Source organism: Neomonachus schauinslandi, chromosome 15 (assembly GCF_002201575.2).
Source record: "Neomonachus schauinslandi chromosome 15, ASM220157v2, whole genome shotgun sequence".
Classification (NCBI taxonomy): Eukaryota; Metazoa; Chordata; class Mammalia; order Carnivora; family Phocidae; genus Neomonachus; species Neomonachus schauinslandi.
Genome location: NC_058417.1, coordinates 6,853,616 through 6,866,962, shown reverse-complemented (window position 1 = coordinate 6,866,962; position 13,347 = coordinate 6,853,616). Strand labels below are relative to the sequence as shown.

Genomic DNA, 13,347 nt, shown 5'->3' with positions numbered 1-13,347 from the left:
CAAAGGACCTTTCTGACACGGAAGCCCTCAGGCGGAGGGGGTGCCCCTTGGCATGGAGGCTGAAAGTGGATCAAAAGAGGCACAAAGTCAAAAGGCAAAGATCAAACAAAAGGCCAGAGTCCCACCCTGAGGGAACGAAGTCGGCCCACACAGGGGAGGGCGATCTGCACAACTCCCGCCTGGCAAGCCCAGGGGCGCTCCGGGGCGGGGCCCAGGTATGTACACGAGGGGCGGGCGCGGGTCAGAGGGCGGTGCTCTCAGACTCCTCCTCCGAGTCCCTCTTCTCGGTCACCGAGTGTCGCCGCGCGTGCTCCAGGGGGCTCAGGCGGAGCGGCGGCCCGAGCTCTACGTGGATGGAGGGGATGTCAAAGTGGACGAGATCTGCAAGGCGGCAGAGAGAGAGGCGGCTGAGAGCAGCGGCCGGGCGCGGGAGGTGGTGGTGGCCGGGCCCCCCCGGGCGGCCGAGGCAGCCTGCTGCACCGCAGGGTTGGGGTTGGGCTGCTCCGCTCCCGCCCCGTGAGCGCGCACGACCCGAGCAAGCCAATCGCATCGGGCCGGGGACGCTCGAGGAGGAGCGCGGCAACAGCTCCTGGGCCACGGCCTCTGCGCACCCCCCAATTCCATTCCCGGTGGGGAGGCAGCTCAGGACAGGCGAGCCCACGGAGGACACCCAAGGGGTGGCGGCACGCTCAGCCTGTGGACGCTGGGGGAGCACGGTGGGCCCAGAACCGAGGATCGGACAGTGTCACCCCATCCTTGGCCTGCCTCGTTTCGGGCCCCACTGAGCCTTGCCGTCACCCTGGGCCCGGATGACGGGAGGCATTCCCAGAACGGGGGCGGCTCTGGGCCAGCCTGGGGCGGGTGGGCTGGTTTCTTCGTCGTTAGGATTTTTTTGTAAAACCAACATTCAGCCTAAGCGTACTACACCAGGTGGACAGACAGACACGTGGACGCTGCGCTAAAAGACATACAAACATGGAAGCTCCGGGACAAAAGGTCCTTCCGTCACCAGCCCCCCTCCCCCCAGTCCTCAAAACGTCATTCCTGTCTTCATCCTGCCGCCTCAGCACAGAGACGGGGCTCCCAGGCTCGGCTCTGCTAGTGACACTCCTCCAGCCTCGGGGTACAGCTGCCGGCCTGTGTCCTGCCCTTTCGGCTGGGGCCCCCTGCCCTGCAGCGTTTTGCTGCTCAGATTTCAAATCTCCTGTCATGTAGGGAGAGTGGCCTCGGGCGGGTTTACCTTCCCTGTGGCCCCAAGGGGAATCTCAGAGCCGGATGACAGGTTTGAACAGGACCTGTCAGCTTGGATGCTGGCTGTTCCCTCAGACCCCTCGGGGAAGGCAACCCAGTCGCCAGAGAGCAGGATCAAGGGAGAGAAGCCCCCACCGACTGCAGGATCGGGGGAGAGAAGCCCCCACCGACTGCAGGATCGAGGGAGAGAAGCCCCCACCGACTGCAGGATCGAGGGAGAGAAGTCCCCACCGACTGCCAGGGTCAGAAGTGTCTGGAATGAGACCTGTGGGTGGGCAGGCAGGGGACGCCCTTGTGTTGTGCTTGCTGCCCCAAGTGTCCACAGGACCCAGGGCTTAGCAGACGAACCCCGATTCCCGCTGGCTTCTCTCCTGCACGTCCCTTGGTTTTAATCTTGAACACCTGCCTGCTGTGGGCAGAGGAGAGGAGGCAGAAACCGGTGTAATGCTCCCCCCCCCCCCCCCCCCCCATACTGAGCGAGGAGCCAGCCGGCCAGAGGCCCTGGGGGACACAAGCTCTGGCCTGAATCCTACCACTGGGGGTTCTTCAGGGCTCGCCCGCTCTGTTGGCCCCGGGGAAGGCAAGCTAGAGCCCCCCTCTCAAAGGGGGGGTCTGCCAGGACGACCTCACGGCCGCAGAGAAGCCGCTCCGATCCCGCAGCAGAGGCTGGCCCGCTGTACCCGCTGTGCCCCAGGACCCTCCTGGGGACACCTCCCCGAGCCAAGGCGTACGCAGCGACTGGGGCACCGGGCACCAAGGTCTGCGGCAGGCAGCCCGAGGAAGAGAGACACCACAGGAAGAGCGGACCTGGGAGCCCCGTGGTTCTAGGCCCCAGGGAGAGGGATCGCGGGGCTGACCCGGGTGCCCGAGAGCCAGAGGCAGAGGGGAGAGCCGGCGAAGCCTGCTTGCGGACTTCCTCCCCGTCTCCTAGCGCCAAGCCAGCCAGCCCGCAGGAGGCCAGTGATCCCCCCCACCCCGAAAGCCAGAGGAGCTCGGGGACCGGGGCGCTCCCCCCGGCCGAGGCCGCGTGGGGGGAGGCACGGAGCGGAGCTGCCATGCGGGGAAGAGGTCCGAGCCACATGCAGAGCCGAGCAAGCGCCGGGGCCCGTCGGGCTGGGGCCGCTTACCCTGAAATCCCCCTCACACGTATCCACAACTGCGGCCCTCAGGTCACACAGCTGCAGGAACACAACGACAGGATTCGGAGAAAGGCATAAACACGATGAAACGAGAACGTGACAATCAAGTACGCCGAGTATCACAGTGGGGGGGGGGTCACACCAAAGCATCACAGATGCTGCACCGGCCGAGACCCGTGCGGACGGACAGAACGACAGCCTGCTGCCAAAGAACACGACGGACACGCCACGGTGTGGAGGCCGGGGTGCTGGTACCACTCAAGGTCGGCCGTTCCGGAAGAGCCCAGCGGAAGGCCCCCCAATTTCAACTCCCATGGCGTTCCCCCCTTTCCGTTCCTCTCCAGTGACACCCTGCGTTCCTTCCGGTGCTTTCAGCGTCCACGCTCCCCGGCAGCCCTTCCCTGGGGCGGCTGGGCGGCGGGGGAGCCCTCGGGCTGACCCGGGGTGACCCTGAGCTCCTGCCATCACCGTGCCTCTGCCCACGGACACTCCCGTGGGAAACGCGCATCACCAGCACCAGGGACCAGCGACCAGCGGGAAGTGGTGCTGTCGACTCTCGGGGAGGAATTTCCTGAATATTTTATAAGCCTCGGGGTAGGTGTCAGCAGCTGTTCATTCGCCATGAATCACACCCACAAATAAAGCAGCCGAACCGCCAGGGGCTGCCTGCTCCCCACAATATTGCAACCTCCTGGCTCCTCCCAAACACTCCAGCTGGACTGGCCTCGTCATGGGCGCCAGGAGCTGACCCCACGGGCTCACTCCCCCTTCCCTCTGACCGAGGGGGAAAGCCTCCCTCCTGCACAGAAACACGGGCCTGGAAGTACAATCCCCATCGGAAATCCCAGTGCGCCGACGGCCTAGGACCACACGGCCCTTCGGAGCACGTGCACGGATGGGTGCGGGCGTGTGCAGGTGATGTGTACTGTGTGTGGTGGGGCGTGCATGTGTGCGTGCACCTGTGTGTGCGTGCAACGTATCTGCGTGTTGCACGCATGTATCTGGTTGTGTGTGTGTGTGTGGTGGGGCATGCATGCGTGCGTGCACCTGTGTGCGTGCATCGTATCTGCGTATTACACGCATGTATCTGGGGTGTGTGCGCGTGCATGCGTGCGTGCACCTGTGTGTGCGTGCAGCGTATCTGCGTGTTGCACGCATGTATCTGGGGTGTGTGTGCATGCGTGCGTGCACCTGTGTGTGCGTGCAGCGTATCTGCGTGTTGCACGCATGTATCTGGTTGTGTGCGCGTGTGCGTGCATGCGTGCACCTGTGTGTGCATGCAGCGTATCTGCATGTTGCACGCATGTATCTGGTTGTGTGTATGCGTGCATGTGTGCGTGCACCTGTGTCTGCGTGGAGCGTATCTGCGTGTTGCACGCATGTATCTGGGGGGTGTGTGTGTATGAATCTGGTATTTGTGTAGTGTGTGTGTGTGTGTGTGTGTGTGTGCGTGCGCGGCATCTGCATGTTGCGTGCGTGTATCTGGGGGGTGTGCGTGCGCGCGCGACATCTGCGTGCTGCGTCCACGTATCCGGGCCGCGTGTGCCTCAGCTGCTACCTGGGGCGACCCTGAACGGACGCGCCCGGGCTCTGCCGTCTGAGGACACGTGGCCTGCATCTCTGCCAAGACACGGTCCAGCGCTTTGTCTGCCTCCCTGAACGAGGGAGACGCTCGCCTGGCTTTAGCCACAAACACGCCCCGAGTCTCTATTGTCACGTGGTCACAGTATCTGGGGAGATGTTGCAAAAACGTCCTCTTTCTCCAACCGACGAACGGTTTTTGCCCAATGTGGTGTGTTTGTAATTTCACACTTTTACATTTTTCCGGGGCGGTGGGCGGGGGGTGGGGTGGGGTGGGGCGGAGAATAGCTCCATCTTGACTTTTAAACTTAAAGCAAGACTAAATTTAGTAGCTGCGGGCTTGTCAATAAGCTCCTCAAAGAACCAGGGGGACTGGCATCTTTCCTGAAACTGGCCCTTCTCTAAACACTGCTGGAAATGCAGGCTTCTGATAAGGCTTATTACGTCAGTAGGAAACAGTGTCTGGCTCCCAGCCTCTGGGCTCAAGGTAAGGGTCTGTACCATTGTAGATGCCCGGACTCCACCCAAGGAGAGCCACAAATGCCTCACCTGCGCTTTAGACGCCGCCGGTCTGCGATCAGAGCCCCGCCCCCCGCCCCCCAGCCTCTCCCGAAGCACCGAGCACCACCTCCGAGTCCTCGGTGCCCAACCCCCCGATTAGGAACAGAATCAGGACCCTGCACTGGCGGGCATCCACTGCGAGAAATCCCGTAAAGAGCCCTTTTGCAGGACAATCTGGATCCCGGGGCTGATGTCCACCGGCCTCATGTGGGGGGGGGGGGGGCCCCCGAGATGATCGGAGAAGCCACGCGTGGCACCACCCCGGGGCAGACAGACGTGCTCACGGGCAGTGGCACCAGGGATCCCGCCGCTGGGCACACCCAGCTGAGGTTCGTGGAAAACCATGGCGGCGCCGTGGCTTGGTTACCTGTCGACATGCTCTCCCCGGGGGCCATGCCGTCCAGCACGGGGTGCTCCGTGGACTGCGGACTCGGGGCTGGCAGGCTGACTGTGGGAGGCTGAGGGGGCGGCAGGGTGGGTCTCTGTCGGGGCTTGGGGGTGGGCCGAGATTTGGCTGCAGTGCTCGGGAAGCCGGCAGGGGAGGTGAGGGGAGGGGCCGCAGCCGCCGCCGGGGAGAGCTGACCGGAGGCCAGGGAGTACCCCTGCGGGTAACTCAGTCCGTAGGGCGATGGGGTGCTCGGTGGGGTGGGGGACAGGCTGAGCGGGGACGGCTGGCCGGCGGACTGGTCGGTCATAGCCCCCGGCTGGCCGAAGGGGGCCTTGGGTGGAATCGGAGCCAACTTCTTGGAAACTGAAAGAGAAAACACAGGCACACACAAGGTCATGAAATGAAGCCGGCTGTCCCCGAGGCCCCCTCCCTCCGCTACCCCCCCCCCCCGGACCGCCGCCCCCTCGACCCGGCTCCCATGACAGCCAATGCAGTTTCTAAAAATTCACCTCCAACTGCAAGTTTTCATGTCTCCCGCTCTGCTCCCTAATCTCCCCTTCCCCAGATTGCTGCCACGATCTACACGGCCCTGGCCGGAGCGGAGAACGAATTTCCCGTGCACGGGCCGTGGCCGGCCGGCCGCCCGCCCAGTGTCCTCGCTTCACTTCGCGGTGGTAGAAGGTGTCGGGGGTACACGGAGGAAGGGGGAGTCGGTGACACAGGGCCCAAGAGGGACGACTGGAGTGGGGTGGGCCGGAGCGGGGGGAGCGTGGTGGGACAGGAAATGCTGGCTTTTGGCTGCCCCTGCCCACGCCAGCTCCTGGATCCTGAGAGAGCCACAGACGGCCAAGTCCTCCACTGACTTCTCCGTCCCACCCCATCCTGTGTACCTGACTCCCCCGTTTTCCTTTCCAGACTCGGGCCCTCTGGGCGTAGACTCTGCAGATGTATGTACTGCGGGCTCCCCCTCCTCATGCTGCCTTCATCCCCCTCCTTTTATTGACTCGATCGTGCGACACAATGACGAACACTTGACACCTTTCACTGACACTGAGCCCGTAAGAATGACCAAATCGGACACCGGGACGATCCCGTCCAGGGGCAAACGTTCTGAGAAAGCGATCACTCACATGTCAGGATTAAGCGAGGGCTGCTGGGCACAGCGCTAAGTCCACAAGGAACTGTCTTTTAGGTGCCCAAGGAGGCCTCGGGCACTCCTCTCTCCCAGCTCCGCTCGCCCTCCACCCCCCACGGAACAATCTACTCTAACGATGGCGTGTGCTCCCCAGGCTCCGTCAGCGTGCAGCATGGACAAGACAAGGACACGGGCTCTCCAACGCGGCTTCAGCTCCCTCCCTCGCCTTAACCACCCCGTGCCCTGACAGTCGATCTAAACCTCTGCTCCACAAGACCAAGGACGGTGGATTCCCGGGGTTGTAGCAGTTACAAAGCCTCGTGCGTGCAAAAGCATCACAGAATCGTGACCCGTCCTACGAGCGCTTCTCAGCCATCGAACCCGAGGACCGGGTGGCCTCTCCCAGCAGCTGCTCTGGCAGCTCCCGACGGCCGGGCGGCTGATGCCAGGATCGCTCACTGGGTGGGCAGCCGGCGGGGGCCCTGTGTCTGGAAGGGAGTCCCCCCATCTCCCCGCGGTGCCCTGGAACCGTGCTCCACGCCTCCCCTTCTGCCGCTCTGACTTTCGGGGGAAGCCAGAAAGGCCGGAACCGAGAACATATTCAAGCAGATGTTCTTTTGAGTAAGTTCGAGGCTTGGCTTAAGAAAGAACGTAAGGTGGGGCGCCTGGGTGGCTCAGTTGGTTGAGCAACTGCCTTCGGCTCGGGTCATGATCCTGGAGTCCCGGGATCGAGTCCCGCATTGGACTCCCTGCTCGGCGAGGAGCCTGCTTCTCCCTCTAACCCTCCCCCCTCTCATGTACTCTCTCTCTCTCTCATTCTCGCTTTCTCAAATAAATAAATAAATCTTTAAAAAAAAAAAGAAAGAACGTAAGGTGAAAACAGACCGAAAAAAAAAAAAGTTTAAGTACACCATCTGTGCAGCTCTCCATTTACGAAATGTCACCGCAGAGCATGTCCTTAGCTTTGGAAAGGTCATTTCAGAGAGAATAACTGGGCCTCTGAGCGCGGGTTCCGTGGCAGATCCTGGGTCGGGCGGCTCCTGGGTCAGTGTACAGACTCTCAGCCTTCCAGAAGCATCGAAGGCCAGCACTCCCGTAGCCACAATCCCAATTCCCTGCTCCGTGTCACCTTCTAGAAACAATCCCAGGGGGAGGCAGCCATGCCAGACCCCAGCACAAGACTCCACACAGCATCTTAAGAGGTGGCGGTAGGGCCTGGCAGGGTCCGTGGAAGTCACGTGTCGTCGTGGACCATGAGGTCTGCACAGAGGTCTCAGTGTATGGGATGCAATGCCCTGCGTACCTGCCCCCCCCGCCCCCCAGAGCCCGCTGCTCAAGTGAGAGACACGAGGAACAAAGATGAAGTGGTCCCTCTTGGAGTTGGTTAACTGCCCAAAGCTCTGAACACCCAGCCCAGGGGTTTTTCACGAAGTCACACGGTCTCTCAACATCCACGCTAAGCGAGGGGCACGAGTGTCCGGGCAGCGTGAGAGCTGTCCCCAGCCAGAGACCCGCGTGAAGGGTCGCGGTGCCGTACCTTTCCGGAGAGTGTGCGGGCTCTGGTCGGGGGGCGGCTGACTGGGGCTGGCGCCTGCTTGTGCCCCCGGCTGCATCCCTGCGCCGGGCGTCCCCTGGCTGGAGCCTGCACTTCCCCTCTGCCCAGATCCCGGAGAAAGCTCCTTGCTTTTCGAAGTGCTGGAACAGAAGCACACGAGACGAGTAAGCGCCCCCGAACTCCACGAGGCCAGCGCAGCACCAGCCTGCGGGTCGCAATCCCACGTGCTCCGCTGGGCCAGCTCCTGGTCTGCCCCACGCCCTTCGGAGATGCTCCGGGAGAGGTGACTGTCCCTTCTTGGGCTCTGGGGACCTGCGTTCCTCTCCGACCTCCACACCCCAGGTGCGAGCGCCCTCTCCACGCCTCTGCCCTCTGTCTGCCAGGAGCCTACGAGCATCCCCACTCTGTGTTGTGGCCACGGCTCTCTGATTCCCTGACCTCCACGGCACAGCCCCGAGCAGGGGGAGGCTTCTGGGGCCCAGCCTGGTAGCAGTCCCAGCAGGTGGGAGGGTGAACACAGCCCCCCAACCCCGCTGTGCTCCCAAATATGGCCAGTTCAAGTCCCAGTCCCCCAGGCTTGGGGGGGGGGGCGGTCAGGGCCAATGGCAGGGAGGGCCTTTGGCATCCCTTGAACTGACAAAGGGACACCCTGAGTCACCATGTCCCAAAGGGGATGCATCCTTCACTGTTGCCTCTCTGCCAGGCATTGTCCTAAGGAGAGAGCACATACTCCACAGAACAGGGACAGCAAAGAGATGGCCAGCTGGTCACTCCCCCCCGTCCCCCAACACGCCCTCCACGGCAGACATTCCTAATCAAGCCCCGGATGTCCCCCCCACCCCGAGCCCCTCCAAGGATTCTCGCTCTTTCTCCCACTTATGCTGGAGGCAGCCTGTAGCAAATCAGGATGAAAGCTACCTGTCACCCTTGTTAGAAACCACCTGGATCCTGATGCCCTCGGGTATCAGGCATGGGGCTAGGGACCTAAATCCTTCACAGTGTGAAGGCTACCTCTTCCCCACAGAAACAGGCAGAGCCTATTTTGATCCCTAAATTTATCCAGAGGCCCCAAATATTAAAGACCTAGAGATACGCCACCCCTTCCCGGCGGGGTACGGCCAGAAGGGCTGGGAGGCAGGGACCGGGGCTGGAACAGCAAAATCCAAAGTACAGCTGGTTTTCCCCAAGTGAAGGAGTTAAGGGAACGTCATGTTCAAGGCTGCGATAAGCTCTCTCCTTCTCAGGGTGAGCTTCAAACCACACCTGGGTAATCCGCCTCCGCCCCCACCACCAAAGCCATTTCATCCAGAGGGGCTGGTAGAGCGACTCCTTTCTCTGTTTAATGAAAACAACTCGGGGGGGGGCGGGGCAAGAACCTGTCTTTTATTCTTCCTCAGGCCCAAAGTCACCAGGCACCCAGGTATTAAGGCCAAGTACCTATGTACCCTTCCCTCCACCTCTGCCACCGTCAAAGGGAAGTTAAAACGATAAAAAGAAAACATAAAACAAGCAACAAAACTTGCTTCTTGTGGGATACCAGACTCTTCTTCCTTCCTTTGGACTGACAAGACATCTGCCCCGGGAGTCTAGGGACCCAGCAGCTCTTCCTTCTTTTCCCGCCCACCTGATGCGCTCCCCCCCCCCCCGACCACCCAAACAGGTATTTACCTACTTAGCCTCGCTGCTCTCTCTCCAGCATAAGTGCAGCTGACCCAGTGGGGAGAGGTGGGGTGTAAGATGGTTACTGAGGAGCGCTAGATGGAGGCAGCTTGGTTAGGACACACTCAAGGACAGGTTAGTTCTGGGGACACGTGACGCAGCAAGCTGGGGTGCGAAGGGGCAGAAGCAGCGTTCGGGGGCAGAGTTAATGCCAAGCAGAGGAGTGGGAAGCGAAGGCTGAGCCTGGCTGGAGAGAGCCGCCAGGTCTGGATGGGGTGGGCCTGGGTAGAGAATGGGGAGGCTGGAGCAAGCCAGAGGGAGGGGAGGGCCTGACATCCGGGGGGTGGGGTGGGGGCGGACAGGAATCCAGCAACTGGAGGAAACATCACCTGGGCTGCAAATGTCCAGAAAACAGAAAAAACAAACAAAAAAACCAATGGAACACCCGTTTGTATTGGGAAGAATCCATGTGGGCAGACAAAAAGAATGGTAGAACATGGGCACCCAAGGGAAAGCCTTGGAGCTGGGCACCCCCAAGAAAAAGGGACGGTATGAGCAATGACAATGGCCTCTTAAATACTCTGAACCCACGGGTGATGCTCCCGGCTCATGAGTGAGTCTCTGGGCCACCCATCTATGACATTCCGGGAACACCTTCAGAGGCCGGGGAAATCCATCTTTGAGGGGCGTTTTCTACAAATATTTTTAATAGGTCAAATAGCGTTTAGCACGGGGTGTTGGTTGTAAGATGGGAAATTAGGATGAAGCCAAGAAGAGCGCAAAAAGGGAACCGTTGGAGATCTCCTGTCTATTTGCTCATTTCCTCCTCGTCAGCCTCTCTGGTCCACAGAGATCCTTCTCTGCATCTCTGCAGGACTTGCTCTCCCGCACCTGCCTCTCCCAAGGGGACCTGACGCCTAGCGAGTGCACAGCCAGGGCCGGCGTCCTCGTGCCCTGAGCTGGAGCCATCGACGACCCGAGCACATCCATTGTCAGCTCCCCACTCCTGAACGCTGACTGTCCCGTTTTCCTTGTCATTTCCCTACTTCATGGGGAAAATGCCTTCTACTCTTTAACTAAAAGGGGAGAGGAGAAAAAAAAAAAAACAAAAAACCCCAACCCTGCAGTCCCTTCATTTAGGGAGGTGGTATTTGTGTGTGAGCGTATGTGTATGATAAAGATCGGCTGAAGGGGTGCCGTCAAGTGTCCGACTCTTGGTTTGGGCTCAGGTTCTGATCTCAGGGTCATGAGATGGAGCCCTGCATCGGGCTCCATGCTCAGCGCGGAGTCTGCTGAAGATTCTCTCCCTCTCCCTCTTGTGCTCTGTCTCTCTCTCTCTCTCAAATAAATAAATCTTAAAAAAAAAAAAAAAAAGATTGGATGACAAGGTTCAGCTTCCCAAAGCCTCCAAAATTTTTTTCAGCAGGACATGGAGGAATGCTGCCTCCGCTAACAGAACACACAGAGGCCTCGGATTTGAAGTAGTTTTCCCACTTCGCAGAACTTGTTCCATTCCCACTTCGAGGATGCCCCTTCCGAGGAAGGGCCACACGAGGCCCCTCTGCGCTGGGACCCTGTATGGCCATGTGCCCTGCTTCTGCGTCTGGTGTCTGCGTGCTGGGACGGGACTGTCTTAACGGCACAGACCCCACGTTTTATCTCTGGATGGACTCCGTCCCCCATAAACATTCACTGAACTAGGGGTGCCATGAGCTCGCTCGCTTTCTTCTTCCCTGGAACAAATGGAAACACAACCCAGCATCACACTGCACGGGGCCCCAGGCCCCGAGTGACCACATGACCGCCACTCCTTCCCTGATTTGCGCCCGCGTAAGCAGGGAAAACGGCTCCTCCGAATCTAAAGGTAGAGAGGAGAGAAAGGGAGAAATACCGCAACCCCGCATTGCGAAACCGGGAAGTCATTCCGGCAGAAGAGGAAGGGGGGACAAGAGTTGGCAACTTCCCGCTCTCACGGCCTTAGCGAGCTGCCACCTTACACGCTTGCTGGGGGATGCTCTTCTCGGGAAGCCCGGGGGGCTCCATCCGACAATTCGGAGGGAGTTGGGGGGGGGTGTGTGTGCTGGGAATCCCTCGCTGCGTACCAGCAGGATGCAGAACGCCAAACGCAAAGGCTCGGGAACGGGGAGGTGACAGCGTCCTGGAGCGCGGCCCACCCGCCCCCGTACCGCGTGCACGCGCGCGCGCCACGGCCGGCCGGGCCCCGCTTACCTGGTGCGCTCGGCCCCGGGCTGGAGGCCCAAGCCCGACGGCGACAGCGAGGGCGCCGCGGGGCCGTCCAGGGGCTGCTCCGGGAGGGGCGACGGCAGAGGCGCGGCAAGCTCGGCGGGCGGCGCGGGGGGCTGCATGGTGGGCGGGGCGCAGGACGCCTTCCTGCCGGCCGAGGAGCCTCTTCGGGCCACCCAGGACGTGTCCATGACCCTCACGCCCATGCTGGCGAGGGACACAAAGACACCCGCTTACCCACGCGTGACCAGGAGCACGCGCCCTCCCCCGCGCAGCGGACACATTCAAGCACGTCCGCCAGGAGAACAACAGCGCAGCCTTAGCACCCTCCTGGGCCCGGGGAAGCGAGGCCGGGCCGGGGCGCTGCGACCCGCACGCCTGCCCGAGGCCGCTCCGGGCCCGGCCGCACAGCAGCAGCCCCCGGCGCGCCGGGCGGCTCCGCTTCCTCCCTCTGCCAAAGCCAGCTGGCCTCAGGACCTGCGTGTGGAGTCCAAGCTCGCCCCCAGAGCAGAATGCAGCCTCTCTGGGGGCACTCACTCCCAACCCCCGAGTGGGAGATGGAGGTGGGCAGGATGGGGGCGGGGGGCGGCAGCGGGGCAGCATCGCACTAGAACGTGGCACTGACCAGCGGGAGACCTCTAAATCTAAATACGCGTCCTTCTTTTTTGTCACTTGGGGTCTAGGGCACGGGCCCGACTCAGGACTCCTGCACTAGCCCGGGGACCCTGGCCGAGCTACAGTCTCTGCTGGCCACACCCGCGGGTCTACTCGGCAGGTAAGGCATGCCTATGGTCACTCCGGGCTGCGATTCGGTTTCAACCACGGAGACCCAGCTCCCGTTAAGTCGGCCAAGCAACCAAACACGGCACATCCACTCTCTCGCAGAGCTCACTAAACGCATGGCTTGCTTTGTTTTCAGAGATTGAACATGGCCTCGTCGCTACCCGAGGATACCGTACCTTTGGATTTTCCTAAGGCTGCAGGGACAGAAACATACAGATATTAGTGTCAAAAAAACTATGCCTTCCTTTGGACACCCAGGTTGTCTTGCCAAGGTCAGGGTGTGAGCGTGAGGCTTTTGCTGTGCCACGAATTTGATTCGATTTAGTTGGCCTCTCTAGTTAAAGGGACTCTTCTGTTTGAAGGCGTGAAGTTCCTATCCTTTATTCCAACACGAATAAAGAGAGAAGCTGGAGAGCGGATACTGGTGTGTGTAGGGGTAGGGGTGTCGGGGGTGGGGGCGGAGAGGGTGTCCTAAGGGGGAAATAGAAGTCAGAACTAGCTGACTTCTGCTGGCTTCCAAGTTACATGATTTGGAAGCCTATTCTTTCTTTCCTCTGGTCTAGGAGCTAACTGGTACTGTGGTATGAAGTCAAGACCTTCACTGACGAAGCCAAGGCCTGACCTTTGCCGTACTGAGGGAGACACAGACATTCGAGCAGGGAGGAAACCTTCCGGCATCTGTGTCTGCTGCGGATAGACAGGCACAGTGGGGTGTGGGTAGAGGGTGATCGGGTGCTTACTCTGCCCCACACCGGTCAGAGGCACAGAGCTCGTACACTATGAATTCTGCCCACCCAGCAGGGCATTTACCTTAAGAGACCAGCAGCGAGATCCAACAAACCAACAAAAAAGGTGCAGGTTTGGAGATGAGCTGTATCGGGTAGGATTTGGGTCCTTTAAGGAAGCGAGCCATGGGGTACAGCCCGCAGTGAGATGGCAGTAAATGACAGCCTCCTGACACTTTTCATGTCCTGTCATTGTTACTATTTCTCACCTCCCTTGTATGGCTCCGAGGAGGCACCTGGGGAGTTGGGGGCGGGCGTTCCGGGGG

General features: G+C 60.7%; 1 protein-coding gene across 2 annotated transcripts in view; it reads right to left on the bottom strand.

Moving 5' to 3' along the window:
• Positions 1-209: 209 nt before the first annotated feature.
• Positions 210-13,347, bottom strand: part of ARHGAP44 (Rho GTPase activating protein 44) — a 164,395-nt gene continuing 151,257 nt past the window's right edge. The window contains exons 17-21 of one of the 2 annotated variants that reach the window (XM_044921776.1): positions 12,473-12,490; positions 11,499-11,720; positions 7,593-7,750; positions 4,900-5,283; positions 210-381 (exon numbers count right to left, since the gene is read on the bottom strand). In XM_044921776.1, coding sequence (XP_044777711.1) covers positions 242-381; positions 4,900-5,283; positions 7,593-7,750; positions 11,499-11,720; positions 12,473-12,490 — 922 coding nt within the window. In that variant the 3' untranslated portion in view covers positions 210-241. The remainder of the gene's footprint in view (positions 382-4,899; positions 5,284-7,592; positions 7,751-11,498; positions 11,721-12,472; positions 12,491-13,347) is intronic. The other variant, XM_021694847.1, reaches the window with a different exon arrangement.